The sequence below is a fragment of the Eucyclogobius newberryi genome, unplaced genomic scaffold, assembly GCF_026437365.1.
Source record: "Eucyclogobius newberryi isolate DKJ021-1_F unplaced genomic scaffold, fEucNew1.0.hap1 SCAF_12, whole genome shotgun sequence".
Taxonomy (NCBI): Eukaryota; Metazoa; Chordata; class Actinopteri; order Gobiiformes; family Gobiidae; genus Eucyclogobius; species Eucyclogobius newberryi.
Window position 1 is genome coordinate 5040835 of NW_027315746.1, and position 21773 is coordinate 5062607.

Genomic DNA, 21773 nt, shown 5'->3' on the forward strand with positions numbered 1-21773 from the left:
TAAATAAAATGCCATGTAGATTATTGCAATATTAATACTTGGATAATGCTGCTCAAATACAAAAGTATACATTTTTAGTACAAATAGCTTGTTTATCTTGTTGGAGAATACGTTCTAACGGGAAACAGTTCATTTACACATTAAATGAACTAATAATCAAATATTCCACTAATTAGATCTGATTTCCGTGTGTGTTTTCAGCGCAAGAGAAATCCGATCACCCAAAACATCTGGTGGCACGTGACTTAAAGTATATAGCAGTATTTTAAAATGACAATGTTAATGTAATTGCCAAAAGCAGCACGTCACTGTTTACAATTCCAATAATGTGATACCTCCAGAAATCGGATAACGATCGGATTCGCGGTGCGCATGTAAACACAGCCCTCCGGAGGCTTTGTAATAAACACTGAAACAACAATGAGCCGCAGAGACGTACCGAAGCCCTGCAGCAGCGCGCTCCGGTTCTCCAGCCCGCTCCGGTTCTCCAGCCCGCTCCGGTTCTCCAGCCCGCTCCGGTTCTCCAGCCCGCTCCGGTTCTCCAGCCCGCTCCGGTTCTCCAGCCCGCTCCGGTTCTCCAGCCCGCTCCGGTTCTCCAGCGCCCGCACTTTCCGCTGGAGCAGCTCGTTGTCGCTTTGCTTCCGTGAGATCTCCAGGTGAAGAAAGGCGCATTTCTCGTCCACCAGTTTGGAGATCTCCGCCACCGCCGCGCGCACCAGAGCCTCCATGATGGACGAGAGCTGGCTCTGGAACGGAGCGCACGTCGCCATGTTTGCGCGTAACGGTTCATGCAGTTTCGGAGAGGCGCAGACGGACGGGTTTGCGCTGCGTGGAAGCGGAAAGAAGCGTCAGAAACGAGCCGAGGCGCGCGCACACGCACACTCACGCGCACTCACGCGCGCACACGCGGGGGAAATAAAAAAATCCGATGCTCGTGTTATTGAGGCTCGGGTTTGTCTTCCGTGTGTGTTTTACCGTAAAGCAGGACGGAGAGGCGCAGCTGAAATGTAGGAACTCACTAATTGGCATAAATAAATCATAAACAACATACTTAAGAAGCATATTAAAACATCACTGAAGGCAAAAGGAAAACTGTCTATTATTTTAACAAAAAGTATATATAATATATTATATAAATATACATATATATATGATATATATACATATATTATATATACCTATATATATATATATATATTATATAATATATATAAAATATACATTATTTTTATTTTTTTATTATATTTTGAAAAGATGCCAAAAAAATTTGGTTTATTAAATGGCACAGATTCATTACCATATTTACTTTTTAAAATGACCAAATAAAAAAATATTCATATATTCAATATGTGACCAAGTAAATAAAATCAAAAAATCAATGTGAAGAAAAAAAATATTTTATTAAATTATTCTAAAATCATGTAGTTTTTTTCCCATATGCACAGCCCTACGAAAATGCAAAACTGCACTCACTATCTAAACTAATTAAACCCAGAAAACTACACGGAAACACTTATATTATTATCTATATAAAGTCAGATCAAACTTATGAACCACCACTAAATGTTCAGCTTTTCCACCTCACGCCTTTTATCCCACAGAAACTCTTCTAAAACAAACTTCAGCCACACACGCTATAATGTTTTTTTTGTTAAGTTGAAATCATAGTTTTTCTTTGAGCCCTAAACAAATGAAACACGTTGTTCAAACTCTCTTAAAGTGCAGTGTGTAAAAGAAATGGCACCGAGTCAAAGAACAGTTCAGTCAAATCTTTAAAAGCACATTCATGGCACATTCACAGTCAAATGTTTTTTACACGGAATATTTCAAAATACTAAACAGACAGTACAAAATATATTAAATCAAGTGTCGTGTTTGTCCATCGGAAAGTTCAAAGGTCGCACGCGCCTTTTCCAAACCATTGTGTGATTAATGACAGTGAAGCCCACGGACGCGCTCCAGAAGCCACGGAAAGATGTTTCTAAAGCTCTAGATGTTTCTAAAGCTCTAGATGTTTCTAAAGCTCTAGTCGTTTCCAAAGCTGTGGTCGTTTCTAAAGCTCTAGATGTTTCTAAAGCTCTAGATGTTTCTAAAGCTCTAGATGTTTCTAAAGCTCTAGATGTTTCTGAAGCTCTAGATGTTTCTAAAGCTCTAGTCGTTTCCAAAGCTGTGGTCGTTTCTAAAGCTCTAGATGTTTCTAAAGCTCTAGATGTTTCTAAAGCTCTAGATGGTTCTAAAGCTCTAGATGTTTCTAAAGCTCTAGTCGTTTCCAAAGCTTTAGTCGTTTCCAAAGCTCTAGATGTTTCTAAAGCTCTAGATGTTTCTAAAGCTCTAGTCGTTTCCAAAGCTTTAGTCGTTTCTAAAGCTCTAGATGGTTCTAAAGCTCTAGATGTTTCTAAAGCTCTAGATGTTTCTAAAGCTCTAGTCGTTTCCAAAGCTTTAGTCGTTTCTAAAGCTCTAGATGTTTCTAAAGCTCTAGATGTTTCCGAAGCTCTAGATGTTTCTGAAGCTCTAGATGTTTCTAAAGCTCTAGATGTTTCTAAAGCTCTAGATGTTTCTAAAGCTCTAGTCGTTTCCAAAGCTCTAGATGGTTCTAAAGCTCTAGATGTTTCTAAAGCTCTAGATGTTTCTAAAGCTCTAGATGTTTCTGAAGCTCTAGATGTTTCTAAAGCTCTAGTCGTTTCCAAAGCTGTGGTCGTTTCTAAAGCTCTAGATGTTTCTAAAGCTCTAGATGTTTCTAAAGCTCTAGATGTTTCTAAAGCTCTAGATGTTTCCAAAGCTCTAGATGTTTCCAACGCTCTAGATGTTTCCAACGCTCTAGATGGTTCTAAAGCTCTAGATGTTTCTAAAGCTCTAGTCGTTTCTAAAGCTCTAGATGTTTCTAAAGCTCTAGATGGTTCTAAAGCTCTAGATGTTTCTAAAGCTCTAGTCGTTTCCAAAGCTTTAGTCGTTTCTAAAGCTCTAGATGTTTCTAAAGCTCTAGATGTTTCTAAAGCTCTAAATGTTTCTAAAGCTTTAGATGTTTTTAAAGTTCTAGATGTTTCTCGAGCTCTAGATGTTTCTAAAGCTCTAGTCGTTTCTAAAGCTCTAGATGTTTCTCGAGCTCTAGATGTTTCTAAAGCTCTAGTCGTTTCTAAAGCTCTAGATGTTTCTCGAGCTCTAGATGTTTCTAAAGCTCTAGTCGTTTCTAAAGCTCTAGATGTTTCTAAAGCTCTAGATGTTTCTAAAGCTCTAGATGTTTCCACGGTTAAAAACACAAAAACCTTTTTCTTGAAATGAGCTGGAGTTCTGGGACTGAAGGAAGCGTCTGGGGAGGTGGAGGTTCAGGAGTCCTTTTTTAGCTCGCTGCCCTACGTAACCTGGTCACGTTTTGATTTACGTGGTTAAAGGTGCACCGTCACTTTTCTGGTGGAATGTTGCACAATATGACATTAAACTCATTTGTTGCCATAGAAACAAGACAATGTTTTGGACTAAATGGGACTTGTATGTGGGACATGCTGTGCCATCTGTATTACTATTATTAATATTAATATCACTTAATTTATTAATATATTTTTTCATTGCTCTTGCTCTAGTCGTGTTCCTCGTTTTATGTTTATATTTCAGAAAAAAAGAAAAGGAGCCAAAGCCACTGGCTCATGGAGCGTTAAAGAAAAACACTAAAGCAAGATCCAAATTCAAATGAATGCAATTTACTTCTGTAACTGAAATCCCAGCGTCAGTTTCCTCTGCAATTTAACCAGGAAGTGAGACATTTGTGAATAAAGGCTGTGGTCGAGTGAATGAGTCGAGTGTCTCTGCATTTGACCCAAACTGCACTGGAGTTTACACAAAAACACCATTAATGTTTATGTGAGAGATACAAGTCAGAACTCAGAGGCACTTTGTCCCAAATAAAGCATTTAATGCCAAATTAAATGAGCTGAATGAACCGACTAAACGACTAAAGTAGTAAGTGTCCCGTCCCAGAGCCCCCCCCCGTCCCAGAGGGCCCCCCCCCCATGTTCTAGACCCTGGACGTTTAATGCCTCACTGCGGAACATCCACTGTGAAAGCATGAGCCTGGCGGATGGAGCACCTTTAAACCCTGTTAGTCGTGTTAAACTCGTGTGGAAGAGGCTCGTTTTGCCCTTTTTTTTACTACAGTTTGAGCTCATGATCAAACGGGACAAAACGACTTCATCTCTTGGTCTTTTATTGTCTCTTTGCAGCGTTTTTGATTGTTCTTCTTCAGAGTTCCGTGTTAGCAGATAAACAAAACAGATTCAAATGCATCTTCAACAAACAGATGAACAGAAGGACATGACATCATTCTTACAGTTTAAAGTGGCAGTTTGGGTTCAGATCTCGTCGCTGTGCAACTGTTCTAGACACTGGTGCTTCTGAAATAAATTAAAGTTGTCGTAGTTCTCTCCACAGACGGAGCAGATGTAGGAGCTCATGCTCTGCTCGCTCGCGCCGCCGGGAGCTTGATCTTTGAACTCGAACGCGTTCCCGTTCTGCTTCGGGTCATCGTCCCGTCCCGTCTCAACGGCGATCAAAGGCGAGCAGCGGCCGTCGTTGGGCACCAGCTCGATGTTGATCTGAGCGCCATCCAAGTCCATGTCTTCGGTTTTGAGCGGGTCCACGCCGATCCCGGAGGTCCACGGCTCGTCCTGGCTCATGAGCGTAAGGCTCTCGCCACATTCGGAGTCCAGCGGCTCCTCTTTGGGCTCCAGCTTCACCATGGTGCTCTGGTGCCACTCGGGCGGGGTCGTCGAGTCGAAAACGTTGATAAAAGTGTGGTTTTCGGAGGGGAGGTTTGCGTGTTGAGCGTTCAGAAGTCCACTGTTGTCCCCTGGGAAGAACACGAAGACAGGGTGAGCAAATGTCTCGCTCTACGTTTATGAATCACAAACATGTTTATTATGACATTATTATCGGCTGAATTTTTTACAAAGTACTAACAATTGAACTATAATAAGTAGATTTTTAAGTTGCATTGTGTTGACAGTAAATCGTAAAAATTGATCTAAAACGGCTTCATAAAAGAAACCGGTCCATTGACTTCCTGTTCAGAAGAACTTACTCCTGCACATGCTCAGTGGAGGAGTTGTGCTGTGCTGCTTTTCTTGGTGTTGGTCCATGGTGTAAATGGAGTTTAATGGCAGATCATGGCTTTGGTTTATTAACTTTACAAAGTCAGCGGGGCCCGCCGGGGGCCCGCGTGAGCAGGTCCCGCCGGCCGGGGCCCGCGTGAGCAGGTCCCGACGGGCGCCGTAGCTGGGGAGATCGGCGAGAAGGGCCCGGCGCGCGTCTTTATCAGCTGAAAACTTAAATAATCTGGTGCCTTAGCAACTGGCTTAGTGCAGAGGAGTAAAAAAAACACCCAGTTTTAGGAATCTACAAACTTTTCTGGTTCTTTTCAACGCCCTGGCAGTGGCAATAAGCTTTAGTTTTGTGTTTGATGACATTGTTTAAGGTCAAATGTACACAATGTATTTATTTGTATTGAACTGGTTAAGTGTTTGTTTGCACAACTAATGTTATGGCGCTTCTAAGAATGTACAAACTGTACTGAAGTGTTTCCTGCTTTAGGGACATTTGGTACTAGACTGGTTCTGCTGCTCCTAAAATGTGTTTTGAGTGTCTAATGTTTAATGAGATTACAATGTTTCTGACGTTACCTCTGAAGTGGCCTGTTCATCTTTAATGATTGAGGCTCAGGATTTTGTGGAAAGTGAATACTTCATATTTTATTTAACTGCTACTGAATAAAAATGCTGATGCACTTTACACTTCTTTTGAATTTTGCACGTAAAAATGCGATTAATCGTGATTAATCAGGGAAATAATTAAACATTTTAATTGTTGCCCAGCCCTAATATGAACACATGAGACGGTCAGCAGAGTCTGGAGAGTAACAATGATCCAAGTGAGTCTGACCGTCTCCTCTGAGGTTTGAACACACTCTCCTGATCCACAGCCAGTTTCTCTGCCATAGTTCATCAATCAGCCCTCGATTTTAAATTATTCAGACTGAAAACCGCTTCGGGGTCCGGACCAAAAGCTCTGAAGCTCTGAAGGTCTCGCGTGGAAATTAGGGACGCACGCTCAGGAGCAGCAGGTCACGAGTGAAGAAAACCAGGAGGAACGTTTAGGATTTTATTGTCGTTTTGGTCGTGATGTTAATAAAGTTTATGGACTGTTGTCAGCAGAACCACCTCCTCATCAACACGGAGAAGACCAAGGAGACGGTGCTTCATAATCATGTGCAATACTGTCATACCCATGTGCAATACAGTCATAATCACGTGCAATACAGTCATAATCACGTGCAATACAGTCATAATCACGTGCAATACTGTCAATCATAATAACGTGCAATACTGTCATAATCAAGTGCAATACTGTCATATTATAAGAGATCTTCTATTGAGAGTGTTTTTCAAACTTCCTATAAGTTATCTGTTCTTTTCCTCTGTATCTACCTGCGTTGCAACAATGAAATTTCCCCATGTGTGGACAATAAAGGAATATCTTATCTTATAATCACGTGCTACTACACGGAGAAGACCAAGGAGACGGTGCTTCATAATCATGTGCAATACTGTCATACCCATGTGCAATACTGTCATAATCATGTGCATCATGCGCAATTCTGTCATAATCAATCAATAATGTCCATAGGATGTGTTTCTCTACCACAGTGTGAAATTTGACTTACGCAATGCATTCTGGGATTGAAACACGTCCAGCAGCGTCATCACAACAAACATGGCGGCGCCCGTGTCCCCCACATATTCCCCCCGCTCGCCTTAAAATTGTGTGTGATTTAGTCTCCTGATCGGATTGATCGAGACGTTTTCCGTCATTGACAGTTGAAGCCTGACCCTTTGACTGTTGAAGCCTGACCCCTGGACTGTTGAAGCCTGACCCCTGGACTGTTGAAGCCTGACCCCAGGACTGTTGAAGCCTGACCCCTGGACTGTTGAAGCCTGACCCCTGGACTGTTGAAGCCTGACCCCTGGACTGTTGAAGCCTGACCCCTGGACTGTTGAAGCCTGACCCCAGGACTGTTGAAGCCTGACCCCTGGACTGTTGAAGCCTGACCCCTGGACTGTTGAAGCCTGACCCCTGGACTGTTGAAGCCTGACCCCTGGACTGTTGAAGCCTGACCCCTGGACTGTTGAAGCCTGACCCCTGGACTGTTGAAGCCTGACCCCTGGAATGTTGAAGCCTGACCCCTGGACTGTTGAAGCCTGACCCCTGGACTGTTGAAGCCTGACCCCTGGACTGTTGAAGCCTGACCCCTGGACTGTTGAAGCCCGACCCCTGGACTGTTGAAGCCTGACCCTTGGCGGTCACTCCGAGTCAAAAAATTGCAAAATTTTGATCTTTTTTTTGCCTTCAAAGTAAAAAAAATAAGAATTTGCCTACCGTCCGACCCACTTGAAAAATGTTGACTCGGGTTACAGCAAACAGACAATTTATTTGGGGCTTAAGCCTTAAACAAGTTATTTCTAAGATCTGTTTTCATTCTGATACTTCTGTTCCTAATCTGTGTTGCAAAGCTGGAATCGTCGTATCTCATTTCATCTTAATCGCGAACACTCTATAATCGCAATGTTTACGCTCACAAACTTCGTTGCACTAAAATGTAAAATCGTGACATCCCCAGTGGAAAATCACGTACATGTCTTAAAAACGCTTTGTGATCTAAGAATAAAAGACCGCTAAGATCGCCAATCGATTCACAAACGCATTCGTGCAGGTTTTTAACAGCTCGTTTGGCCGGTCGGACGCGGAGCACGATCTCACCTAGACGATTGCCTCTGATCTTGACGTTGATGTGCGTCTTCATGTGTCCTTTGAGGCTGCTGGTCTGGCTGAAGAAGCGCCCGCAGATGTAGCACCCGTAAGGCTTCTCGCCCGTGTGGATGCGGACGTGCCTCTCCAAGTGCTCGCTCCGCCAGAACACCTTGGGACAGTACGGGCACGGGTACATCTTCTTGGGTCTCGGCGCCCTCCTCGGCAGGTCGAACACGCCGCCGTCATTGATGCAGTACTGCTGGCCGCCACCGGAGGCATCCAGGGGCGGGGAGAGCGGACGCAGGCTGAGGAACGAGGTGGACGGTCCGATCAGGCACAGGTCGTTGCCGTCGTCGAGCGCTTGGGGAACGGTCAGGTCGGGGGGCGCGGGTTCGTATCGCGGCTCGATGGGTTCGGACTTGACCGCGGGCGACGAGAAGGGGACGTCGTCCTGGCTCTGGACGAGGGGGGCGGGGTCGGGCGCCGTCGGCTGGGTCTCCTCCTGTTTCAGCGAGTGGTTTTGGATGGACTCTGTGGTTTTGGACTTGTCTCCGGACGCCGAGTGTTGGAGTGCGAGTTGGGCATCTATCAGGAAGAGAGGAGAATATTAGAAACTGTTTCAGATTATTTTATTTATTTTATTTATTTTATTTATTTTATTTATTTTATTTATTTTATTTTGTATTCTTCAAAAATCTGACAACAAAAATAATAAATAGTTGGATGATAAAATATATATCCAGTTACAAAGGACGATCTAAAGACTTGAACCTCCAGCAAATAATACAAAAAAAAATTCAAAATCGTGCCATTTCTGTGTCCATTTTGTGAAGACAAACGCTGTCACATTTGGACACATTAAAAGGCATTTATTTTGATATTTGATCAACACGACTCGTCAAATGTGTCTTTACCGCAACAACTGTGAAGTCTCGAGCACAAAAACACTGGACACGATGGACAAGTCGTTGATGGAGTTGTCGTCGACGTTTCGCGGTTTTTCGACGACTCTCCAAACGGAAAGCGGAACGATCCGCGCACGAGTCTCTCCTTCGCGTTCAAAGTTCAAATCCGTCTAAACCTTTGTCACGAGCCACAAACTGAGAAGAAGAAGAAACTCTTTGACGCTCCAGTTTGAAGCTCCGTGTTTGAACCAGCTCGAGGCTTCTTAACCCTTTGGACGATGTCTGTCTCACTTTAAAGAAACGGTAACTTTTCCCACGTTTGACGCCGACAAACTCCCCCAAAACCATTTACGACTTGGGGTTAATCTCGTCCCGTAACTCGTCTCTAATCCCCGCATTCCTCGACACGTGCGTATTTCACTCGGACCGCGTCGTGACAGTCGTGAATTGGCCCTTTTCGTTCCCCGCGGTTCCATAACGCGGTCCCGGCGCTCCAGATTTAAGGGTTCCACGGCGCGCTGCGATTGAACGCGTTGGTGCTGGAGACTCTGCAGCTGCTGTTTGTCTTGGACCTGGAGCGCGTCGGTTTTTACGGGATTTACGACTTGGGCAGAGACGCGGCTCCGACTCCGACCAAACCACTTTGAGCCGTCTGGAAACGTCCCAAAAACAGAGCGGTTCATTTTAAACAGTTTCCGAGCGGTTCATGTCCACATTCCTAGCGTCCTAGTAAAGCTGTGCGCGGAGTTTATGAGCGTTTATCACAACTTGTTTCGCCGTAAAGCCGATGTCTCCAGCGCGCGGGTAAATCTGTTCTGTTATTCGATGCAGACAGCGGCCTCATTTTGACCCCAAGAGCGGCTTTTACGACACATCTGCCCTCGAGACGAACAAATGTCACTTTATTACATGTAAAAAGCAACAAAGGATTATTTTAGTATCGACGAAACACTGAGACTTTAAAAACACTTTTGAACGGTTGAAATATGGGCTTCTAGAAAGAGAATATTTATGACTAAAGTGTATTGTAGACGCTGTAATTTTAGACTGTTTTATTCTAGTCATAAGCAAAAACACGCTCTGCTCAGGAGGAAATCAGACTCTAAATCACACCTAGATTTTCTTTGTTAAATACATGAATGTGAAGCTGGTTTCTATAGCGATCGACCGATTGACACTGAAATGAGCCTCTGTTTGGACAATTCTCTTTTAAAAGCTGAAGGTAAATTCACAAAAAAATTGTTTTAGGGACTAAATGAAGCAAAAATGTCACGGCAAAATCCATATAAAAGTCATCTTCATTTTATTTTAAGGTAATTTTTTTTACCTAGTTTGAAGAACAAACTCAGCCTGATGCTTCTCAGAATTACTCATTTGACTGGAAATAAGAGAGTTAAAGCTTTATGTTTATGTACAGCAGATCAAGCAGCTCAAGAGGTCCCCATGTGGACAAAATGGAATAAATAAAGAAAAAGTGTGGGACGTTTTAAGTGTGAGGCTAAGTTATTTGTTATAGTCGACAAGTCACAAATAGTTAACTGTTGCAGCCCCAGAGAAAGTCAGTTTGCAGCCCTAGCGGTCACACTTCTGGACCCCCTCTTGGACCCACATTACATCTGGACACCCTCTTGGACCCCCTCTTGGACACACATTACATCTGGACACCCTCTTGGACCCCCTCTTGGACACACATTACATCTGGACCCCCTCTTGGACCCACATTACATCTGGACACCCTCTTGGACCCCCTCTTGGACACACATTACATCCGGACACCCTCTTGGACCCCCTCTTGGACACACATTACATCTGGACACCCTCTTGGACCCCCTCTTGAACCCACATTACATCTGGACACCCTCTTGGACCCCCTCTTGGACACACATTACATCTGGACACCCTCTTGGACCCCCTCTTGGACACACATTACATCTGGACCCCCTCTTGGATACACATTACATCTGGACACCCTCTTGGACACACATTACATCTGGACACCCTCTTGGACCCCCTCTTGGACCCCCTCTTGGACACACATTACATCTGGACACCCTCTTGGACCCCCTCTTGGACCCCCTCTTGGACACACATTACATCTGGACCCCCTCTTGGACCCCCTCTTGGACACACATTACATCTGGACACCCTCTTGGAGACCCTCTTGGAGACCCTCTCGGACACCCTCTCGGACACCCCCTACATCTGGACACCCTTTTGGACACGCCCTCAGACCCCCTCAGACCCCGCCCCCCGGCGCGCTCACCTCGGACGTGGATCTTGCGGTGCTCCTTCAGGCTGCACTTCTGGTTGAAGCAGCGCCCGCACGTCTCGCACTGGAAGGGCTTCTCGCCCGTGTGGATCATCTTGTGGCGCTCCAGGTGGGCTGAGCGCTCGAAGCACTTCCCGCAGTACGGACAGATCTTCTCCTTCTTGGGCTCGCCGCCGCCGCCGTACGGGCCGAAGCCAAAGTGCCTAGCGCTGCCGCCCGCCGCCCCATCTTCCGGGGGGCTCGCCAGATGGGGCGGGCGGTTCTCCGAGCAGCCCGGGTTGGCGTTTTGAGGCGTGGCTTGGTCGCAGTCTCGCTCGGAGACGGCGGCGCGGGGCGGTTCCGGGGGCCTCGGCGCGGGGTCTCCGCCGCGGTCCTCGGTCGCTCGGCTTTGCACCGACGACACGGGCCGGCTGTTGTGGTCGAGCGTCGGGATAAAAGTGACAAAAATGGACGACGTCTCTTTGTTCTGGACGGCGAGGTTTTCTGTGAAGACATGAAAGACGCCATCGATGTTAGCTCCAACTATCTAAACTCATTGAACTAAAATGCAGTTAAGATACCGTATTTTCCGATAGTTTTGGCCGGGGTGCGACTTATACTTATATTTATACTTATACTTATACTCCGGAGCGACTTATATGTGATATCATTTGTTATTTTCACACTTGCAACCGCATTTCATACTCCAGTGCGACTTATGTTTTTTAAAATTATTTTATTATATATTATGCATTTTTTGGCTGGTGCGACTTATACTCCGGAAAATACGGTAAATGTATTTTCAATTTTGCGAAACAAAATCATACACATTTTACGAATTACTTGACTAAACATCCAAACGCTTACAGCCCAAAAGATTACACAATGCGGCATTAAATGTATCAATCTTGCATTTGTGGAGAAATACCATGAAAAACACTGCCTCTCCACAGAGCCGACCTGTAAGCTTAATGCCAGACTGTGGAACATTCCAGGGCAGATAAGCGGTTGGTGTGACCTCCACCACAGACTCACACTTTATGTTCACGTTTTCCCTCAAAACACTCAAGGTCCAAATGTATGTGTGTTTGTGACGGCGACGAGGAGCGCTGCACGTTTACAGCAGGAGCGCTGCACGTTTACAGCAGGAGCGCTGCACGTTTACAGCAGGAGCGCTGCACGTTTACAGCAGGAGCTCTGCACGTTTACAGCAGGAGCTCTGCACGTTTACAGCAGGAGCTCTGCACGTTTACAGCAGGAGCTCTGCACGTTTACAGCAGGAGCGCTGCACGTTTACAGCAGGAGCGCTGCACGTTTACAGCAGGAGCGCTGCACGTTTACAGCAGGAGCGCTGCACGTTTACAGCAGGAGCGCTGCACGTTTACAGCAGGAGCGCTGCACGTTTACAGCAGGAGCGCTGCACGTTTACAGCAGGAGCTCTGCACGTTTACAGCAGGAGCGCTGCACGTTTACAGCAGGAGCGCTGCACGTTTACAGCAGGAGCGCTGCACGTTTACAGCAGGAGCGCTGCACGTTTACAGCAGGAGCGCTGCACGTTTACAGCAGGAGCGCTGCACGTTTACAGCAGGAGCGCTGCACGTTTACAGCAGGAGCGCTGCACGTTTACAGCAGGAGCTCTGCACGTTTACAGCAGGAGCGCTGCACGTTTACAGCAGGAGCGCTGCACGTTTACAGCAGGAGCGCTGCACCTTTACAGCAGGAGCGCTGCACGTTTACAGCAGGAGCTCTGCACGTTTACAGCAGGAGCGCTGCGCTGCACGTTTACAGCAGGAGCGCTGCACCTTTACAGCAGGAGCGCTGCACCTTTACAGCAGGAGCATTGCACCTTTACAGAAGCGCTGCACGTTTTCAGCAGGAGCGCTGCACGTTTACAGAATCCTTTTTTTATGTACGACGAGCGAGAGAGAAGACGCTGAACTTTGCGGCAGTTTTTGTTGGATGTGGATCAGCCCGGTCATTACAGAGATAAGAGCCACACGCCGGGTCAACCAACGTGTGACGAGAACTCAGGCGAGACCACGGGATTATACAGATTACATGATACGTTACGTGAGCACAAGGCGTGGCACCCGGGCCATTCTGACCACTAAGCACTCCTCTGAGGGTCGTGAAGACGAAGAAGAAGAAGTAGTTTAGTTGGTGGTTTTACTCTCTCGCCAAGTACAGAGCCAGACGGGGAGACGGACAGACGCACGCAGGTAAATCAAGGACAGAGTGAAAAGTATTGATATATATTCAGGTGCACTGAACTTATGGTACAAATATGAAGAAAAAGAACATGCTTTTTGGTTGAACAGTGAAGAAACACTCGCCGTTTGTGAGAGGAAGAGGAAGAAGAGGAAGAAGAGGAAGAAGAGGAAGAAGAAGAAGAAGAAGAAGAAGAAGAAGAAGAAGAAGAAGAAGAAGAAGAAGAAGAAGAAGAAGAAGAAGAAGAAGAAGAAGAAGAAGAAGAAGAAGAAGAAGAAGAAGAAGAAGAAGAAGAAGAAGAAGAAGAAGAAGAAGAAGAAGAAGAAGTTTGTAGGGCTGGGCAACGATTACAATTTTTAATCGCATTATTTCCCTGATTAATCACGATTAATCGCATTTTTACGTGCAAAATTCAAAGGTAACGTCAGAAACATTGTAATCTCATTAAACATTAGACACTCAAAACACATTTTAGGAGCAGCAGAAGCGCCATAACATTAGTTGTGCAAACAACACTTAACCAGTTCAATAAAATGAGTCCGGCGCGTCGAGAACGCACGTCCGGTGCGTTTGTCTTTCTGATGTACACGCGCTCAAATTCTGCGTCGGGCGCGATTCGTCCGCAGTTAATGAGGAAAATTTTGAATAAAATCGTTCTTTTTTTCTAGCGTTACAATGAATAAATACAGACATTTTCTAACAGATGGAGGACTGTGATGTTATTGCGACGTTTCACTCGCCGCAACATCGATTATCGCGTCAGCCGATACTTTTTCGATACATCGCGCCGATCCACACGGTAGTTTTCTCCAAAGTTTGACGTTTGCTCGACACAAACTCGACATCTTACGATCGATCTCATGCGCCGCAAACTCTTTAACCAGTGACGAAAGCCGTATTTGGCACGTCCGTCGTAGGGGCGTGGCACGAAAGGCCAGAGGGGGTTATTCCGGTCGCCGTAAAAGCCTTGCCCTAATCATAGCTGCTTCCCCTCCCCCCACAAAAACCTCCGCTGGTCCTCGAACACACCAGCGCTCAGAGAATACCTCCAGATGCGTGATTATCCGGGTCTAAACGGGGGTCTCGAGAGCGTCCGAACGAACAAGCAAAAACCAAAAACCAGGGCCAGTCACCGGAACTAGCCACGGTTCCTCCAGAAGGTGCCAGTTCTGCCAGTTTCGGAACAGTCGTTTTCTCTTGAACGGGCCAAAAATATGCCAGTAAACGTCTCGCCGAGGTTCAAAATGTGATGGACGACGAGACGAACCGCAGAAAAGGTGCAAAAATGTCACTTTACGCCGCACGTTCCCGCTCGTTTTAGTCGTCGTAGACTTCGTACACTCCGCATTCTACATTTCCCAAAACGATGACGACACGTCTCGCGCCGCTAAATGTCGAGATGACGATAACGGCGAGATTGTGAGGAGCTGGACGCTTTACGGGATGTCGCGCTGCCCTCGTCTCAAGTCATGAAGAAGTGCGATACTTCCTGTGAGAGACGGGTTTCGTCTTCATCTGATCCGTCATTTTACCCCGTTTTTTTTGTACTTTTTGCGTGTTTCTTTCCAGAGTTGTGGACGTGCAACGACTTCATTATTTTTGACGATTTGAGCCTGGACTTGATCAAACCGACCAAGACTTGGGACTCGACTTGATTTGACGTTATACTCGACTCGGTATAAACACTTGTAATACTCATCGTAGACAAAGATTCTGCTGCATCATCTGGACCTGGATTCTGGCGTAAAGATGAAGTGATATTCTTGCTCTTTTGCGACATTTGAGCCTCATTAAGACGCTTACCGACACAACACATTCCTGATGCTTTCTTCAACTGCCAAACGCAAAAAAAACATCGGGATATTCTTTTTTGGGGACTTGGGACCCCGACATGACCCCGCGTGACCCCAAAGACTTGAGACCTACAAAGACCCGGTTCCACCTTTGATCGGGGCTCGAGGTGAGCTCCAGTTTGAGGGACACGTTCCTCCTTCTCTACACTTCTGAGGGTGGAGGGTCCGGGAACATTAGAGGGTCCGGAGAACATTAGAGGGTCCGGAGAACATTAGAGGGTCCGGAGAACATTAGGGAGGGTCCGGGGAACATTAGGGAGGGTGGGGATGGCAGCGATCCGGCAACAGTTTGGCCCCGGTCCGGGTCATGACCCGTGACTCACACTAAGAACACTTACTCTGCAGTTTGTGCTAAATATTCATGAATAATTTGGAAACATTGACACTGATTTTGCACAGATTTTTTAAGGCGAGGCCAACATGCCGGTCCATTCCCAGACTCCCGTGCCGCCTGTCTCCCCCACCTCCCGGGCCTCCCGTCCCCCCCTCGCCTCCCTGACCTCACGTGCCTCAACCCCCGTACCCCCCTCACCTCCCGTGCCTCCTGTTTTCCCTGCCTCACCTAGTGCCACCCTCACCTCCCTCACCCCCCGTGCCTCCCTAGCCCCCGTGCCTCCCTAGCCCCCCGTGCCTCCCTCGCCCCCCTCGCCCCCCGTGCCTCCCTAGCCCCCCGTGCCTCACCCCGTGCTCCGTGCTCCCTCCTCGGCGTGGCCCCCGCCTCCTGCGCCGCTCTCAGCTCCGCCTGGAGCCGCGCGATGTCCCCCTTCAGCCGCTTGATCTCGCTCTCCCGGTAGCACGTCTCCAGGCGCAGCACCATCATCCCGTCCTCCACGATCTTGGAGATCTCGGTGACGGCGGTGCGGCACAGCGACTCCACGATGGTCCCGATGCGCGTCCGGATCGCGCCGCTGCTCAACATCATGGCTCCGGTCGGCCAGACACGGACGCGGGGAACAAAACTAGCGAGCGGAGCCGGGGCGCGCGCGGCGGCGGCGGCAGAACTTTTTTACGCACGAGTCCCAAGAAGCGTCGCCGCAAAGCGAAGCCTCGAGGCGGCGAAAGGAGCGACACGTGCCGCGCTGGCCGCTCGGAAACACCCAGGCTCAGCTCTGGAGCGCGTCGCGCGGAGCTAGCGGCGGCTAATTGGCAACAATCGACAAAATAATAGAAAAGACGTCTCGTTTTACGGAAGTGATGTAATTACCGTAACTGCGGGGACGTGGCGCAGGGCCTTTCTTATTATGTCAGAGCGGTTTACGGTTTATCCTGGTTTACGCTGTGGAATTATGAGACGTGTGTTTTCAGTTCGTATATGTGGGATTAAAATGTACTTTGTCACGTGTTTTACCATAACATGACCAAATAAAAGTGTTGTTTTCTGAATAAATCACAGAAGGAAACTTGGAATACTTTTACATCGAGTTTTGTTTGGCTGTTTAGTGTAAAAAAAAACTATTAAAGAGGATTTGAACAGTACTGAAATACAAAGTCAATTATAACCTAAATAAAACTGTATTATTACTAAAAATCGCTTTAGTGGATTTGGGTAAAATAACTTCATATAATTATGCTTAATTTTTTTATATTTTGCAGATCTTTTGTTTAAATACATCAGCATCAAAGCATCACATTCACACATTCATCACAAAATATCGATCACATTTATTCCCAGAAATACACTTTTTACATTTTAACATAACGCATAACGGGAATATTACTCAGAACTATTATCATTATTTTAAAAAGACAAAATATGAATAAATCAAAAGCTTAAAACATAATCACGAAAAAAGGAAAATATGACATTATTACAACACATTTAAAAAACAGTGTGTTTTTTTTTTGTGACCCACACGGGAAATGACTCACACGTTACAATAGTTACACTTTTCACAAAACCGTTATTATTCTCGAAGTCTGATGTTTGTTTACGTCTTTGTTTACGTCGCATTCGGACACGACCGTATTACAACGTTTCGTCCTGTCGCCTTTTTTCAGTCACTTTTACTTCATTTTTTGGGGAAGAAACTGGTCCGACGCGGCCCTGGGGGAGGACTTTGGGCCGACACCCGTCACCATGTGTTTACAGCAGGGGGAGGGGTTTATTGTCCTCTGCTGACGTTGTCGTTTCGGGGCGATCTTTATGTCGTTAATGAGGAGGTTTAAAGTCATGTTTCTGCAGTTTTAGATCTCAGTCTGATGCAGTGGTTCCCAAAGTGCGGGTCGCGGGGTGAGCTCAACAGGAAGTTATTACGACACTGTTATCAAGCTCTTTTTTTGTGTGAAATTGGGTCAGATAATGCAATAAACTACGGGAATAAATACAATCAAACCTGATAATAAAATGGTTTGAAAGTCGAAATTATTACAGAAATCAGTGTATTTTTTCTGTGGAGGTTTCGGGTCGTTTTTGTGGTCATTTTGGAGGTTCTGGCGGGAAAAGTTGAACACATAAACCTGAACAAACACATTTAAAAGACATGGTTTCTGCATACATACCGTCTGAATATAAACCTCTAGTTCCAGGTTTAGTCCACCCTTAATCCATCCAAATATAAACTTGTTGCGGTGAATAATAAATGTGTCCGGACAGTGAGGAATACGTTTGGACCACAGCCATACGCTTTAAAATAATCTACCGTATTTTCCGCACTATAAGGCGCACTGGATTATAAACCGCACTGTCAATGAATGGTCTATTTTCAATCATTTTTCATACACAAGACGCACCGGATTGAAAGCTTTTGAGCGCGCCTTGTAGTGTGGAAAATACGGTAGTTCTGCTTTGCACGTTTTTTTAAAAAAAAAGACGGTAAAAATCGCAGCGGCTTTAACCCACAACGTAAAACCTCTTCGTGCCTGTCTTTTGAGTCTTTTCGTTCAGTCGCCGGTCGCGGAAGTGACAAAAGCGCTTCCGTTTCGTCCCCGGTTTGCGAGTTCGTCTCGGTCGCCGCGGACGGAGCCCGTTGCCGCGACTACCTGTGCGACTTCTCGTGCCGCACGCAGTTGTCCTGCCGGGAGAACACCTTGCCGCACATCCTGCAGCTGAACGGCTTGGCCCCGGTGTGGACGCTCTGGTGGCTCATCAGGCGCTTCTTGGCGGTGAACGTCTTACCGCACTGGTCGCACCGGAGGTCGCACCGGAGCTCGCCGGGGCCCAGCGTCTTGCCGCTCAGGGACCTCCTCCTGGCGAGTCCGTTGCAGGGCCGGATCTGCGCGACGGGGAACTGGTAGAACCCGGGCTTCTGCGAGAGGAACTGCTCCTGGTTCTCGTTCAGAAGCGAGTCAAGCGAGAGGTCGGCCTGATCGGACGGAGAGAAGTCTTCTCCAGCTTCGGAGTAATACGCGTGGTAGTTTTGTGCTGCGCCGCCGGCTTCGTACGCACAGGTGTCGGCGGGAGCGGCGAGGGCGGCGGAAGCGTTCGTGTCGGCGGTGGAGCCGGCGGCGGGCAACGGGGACGGGGGCCACAGACACGAGTGGAGGTCCGGTTCGGCTTCTGGGGTGAAGTCTTCGTCCGGCTCGCGCTTCACCACCGGATCAGAATCCTCCTCTGAAACGGAAGAGGATGTTTTTACAACGCGGCTCGTCTGTTATTATCACTTCACAGGGAACATTCCACGGTACGAGAGATGGACCGGTGTGTTTGTTGTTATTTATTTTATTTTGGGGGGAAAAAAGAAAGATAAAAAATAAAGTGAGACAATGAGAGAAAAATATTGAAATTAAACTAAAATACTTTCAAATTAAATTAAAATGAAACACAGAGAAGAGATTTTTTTTAGGATTTTTCCATAAACAGATTTAGTTTTCTGTCGGTATTTTAGAGATGATTTTTATAATTTCCCACAAATTATATGGTTTGCAATTGCCACAAACTTTTCTACAAAATCATTTCACTGCAAACTCTTAACAAAGCTGTAAACACAGCACTTCATTTACTTTTTCAGGTTTAATAACCAAGTTTGTTTTTTAATAAGCAAATATTGGTTGCTTTTATTGCTTAAAACATTCATTCTTACAGTGAAAATGGTCACTTCTCCACCGATCTGACTCGTGGAGACCAGCAGGTGGCAGACTCTCTTATAGAAAAGTTACAGAGTGTATCTTTAGTGTAAACAACAGACGGAGACGACCTACGTTCGCTCCAGACAGGACCGTTTTCCTCAGATGGTTCCGGAAGTAAATTTACCATTGAAAATCTAGAGGAAAAACTCTAGAATTTTTTAAAAACATTGTAATATTAAGTTTAAACTAAAGACATATGACGGAGGCGAACCAGAATTTCCATAACACCAAAATACACACACATTTAAAACTTAGTATATAGTTTTAATAAAGTGTTAGAAACATAAATAAATAAAATAAAACTATAGTTCTTGTCTTCAGGTGGGTGGGGAGTCCTTGCCCCAAGTGGAGGAGTTCAAGTATGTCGGGTCTTGTTCACGAGTGAGGGAAGGATGGAGCGTGAGATTGACAGTTGGATCGGTGCAGCGGCTGCAGTGATGCAGTCGCTGCATCGGACCGTTGTGGTGAAGAAGGAGCTGAGCCGAAAGGCAAAGCTCTCTATTTACCGGTCGGTCTACGTTCCTACCCTCACCTATGGTAATGAGCTTTGGGTAGTGACCGAAAGAACAAGATCGCAGATACAAGCGGTCGAAATGAGTTTCCTCCGCCGTGTGGCTGGGCGCTCCCTTAGAGATAGGGAGAGCAGCTACACCACACGGGGGGAGCTCGGAGTAGAGCCGCTGCTCCTCCAGCTGAGGTCCGGTCTGTTCCGGAGGCCTCCAGAGGTGTTCCGGGCATGTCCCACCGGGAAGAGGCCCCGGGGAAGACCCAGGACACGCTGGAGAGACTATGTCTATCGGCTGGCCTGGGAACGCCTCGGGATCCCCCCGGAGCAGTTGGAGGAAGTGTCTGGGAAGGGGGAAGTCTGGGAGTCCCTGCTTAGACTGCTGCCCCCGCGACCTGGCCCCGGATAAAGAGGAAGAAAATGGATGGATGGATGAATATAGTTCTTGTGGCGTTTAGCTACCTCACACTGCCGATTAGTCTTAAACATACTAGTCATATAATAAATAAAAAAATGTGTATGATAAATTTCTATTAAAAAATATCTGGTTAATGGGAATTTTACTTCCGGTGGGCGGTCCCTGTTGAGCTCCACACTGACAGTGGATTGGCTGTTGACCTTTCAAACAAAACTGAGCCATATCGTTGACGATTGATTTTGCAGTACAAGTAGTAGTAGTAGTGGTAGTAGTACTAGTAGTAGTAGAAGTAGTAGTAGTAGAAGTAGTGTATTGATAATTAAAACTGTCCCTGGAGCATCTTGACCCAGGCGCCGTGTCCCTCACCCTTGGTCCACACTTGTTGGGAGCAGCTCTCGGTCTGCTCCGGCGATCTCTCCTCCTCCCCGGGGCTCACAGCCGCCTCGTCGCGGCCTCTGAGCTCCTCCACGGCGGCCCGCAGCTCCAGTATGTCCCGGTCGCGCTGTTCGATCTCCCGCTGCTTCTCCCTTATCTCCCGGTCTCGCTCCCGGAGCTCCAGCCTCAGCTCCACGGCTCCGTCCTCCACCAGCGCGGTCACTTCAGCCACCACCGCCTTCAGCAGAGCCTCCATGACGGCCGTGAGCTGCGAGCCGAACGACGCCGGGAAAGACATGCTGTTCTCGGGACTAAACGAGCCTCCAAACACGGGGGAAAACCGAGCTCCTTTTGTCACTTTCTTCGCTGACGCTTTTTGGGGTTTTGTTTACTTCCGGTGTCCACTTCTTCTGCGGTCACACAGCCACAGGAGAAGGGCGCCACCTGCTGGAGACTGTGGACACGTGTCGGCTTGAGGAAGTGCGTCTTTATTTCGTTTCAGTCATATAAGAAATATATATCACACATTATCGTATGACAAAAGGTAAATAATATGCACGCTTTTTTAAAAAAGAATTTGCAACTTTACATGTTTCATAATAAAAAATAATTGAGTTTAATTCCACGTATAAAAATAGCATTTCACTTAATTTCAAGTTGTGACGTGTGTACTTTTGATCGGAGTCAATATACAACAAATAAGAGGTTGCAGATACGTTTGGGAAGTTTTATGGAACTTATTTAAATGCAAAACACCTCATGAACATATTCAGACTCTTTCTCTTCAAACGGTTTCAATAATTCAAAGAAATGTATTGTATTTCAACTATGCCAGGGAATTCCTTCTCCTTGACAATAATCGTATGGCAACAAATATAATGTAAGTCTATCTCAACTTTAAAGGTCCCATATCATGCAAAATGGACTTTTCAGAGCTTTTAACCTTCTTACAGTGCTATTGGTGCCTCAAGTGCCCAAAGTGTTTTTTGATTGATTCCTGCAGTTTTTAGCGAGAGAACAGTCTATATCCTCCTCCTCAGATCTGCAGACGGATGGGGCCGACACAGCAACGCGTTATAACCACTGCATTCCCGTGTGCCCCTGTGTAGCGACGGCTCGGCCTCTGTTTACATTCCCACCGTCTCCACGCTGAGACTACATCACGGGGTGGGCGGGGAACGCTCGCTCTCGCTGAGACTACATCACGGGGTGGGCGGGGAACGCTCGCTCTCGCTGAGACTACATCACGGGGTGGGCGGGGAACGCGCTCTCTCGCTGAGACTACATCACGGGGTGGGCGGGCAACGCGCTCTCTCGCTGAGACTACATCACGGGGTGGGCGGGGAACGCTCGCTCTCGCTGAGACTACATCACGGGGTGGGCGGGGAACGCGCTCTCTTGC

The 21773-nt window shown here is 46.7% G+C and overlaps 2 protein-coding genes across 2 annotated transcripts in view; both read right to left on the reverse strand.

Moving 5' to 3' along the window:
• The window catches only part of LOC140355770 (uncharacterized), a 28658-nt gene extending 12695 nt beyond the window's left edge, over positions 1-15963 (reverse strand). The window contains exons 1-5 of the mRNA XM_072440423.1: positions 15690-15963; positions 10963-11451; positions 7804-8379; positions 4345-4840; positions 440-825 (exon numbers count right to left, since the gene is read on the reverse strand). Coding sequence (XP_072296524.1) covers positions 440-825; positions 4345-4840; positions 7804-8379; positions 10963-11451; positions 15690-15930 — 2188 coding nt within the window. The 5' untranslated portion in view covers positions 15931-15963. The remainder of the gene's footprint in view (positions 1-439; positions 826-4344; positions 4841-7803; positions 8380-10962; positions 11452-15689) is intronic.
• Positions 15964-17870: 1907 nt separating this feature from the next.
• Positions 17871-20781, reverse strand: LOC140355970 (uncharacterized). The gene is made up of 2 exons (XM_072440639.1): positions 20363-20781; positions 17871-18558 (listed from the first exon to the last, which is right to left on the reverse strand). The coding sequence occupies exons 1-2, from the start codon at positions 20667-20669 to the stop codon at positions 17984-17986; spliced, it is 882 nt and encodes a 293-aa protein (XP_072296740.1). The 5' UTR covers positions 20670-20781; the 3' UTR covers positions 17871-17983.
• Between the last annotated feature and the right edge of the window lie 992 nt (positions 20782-21773).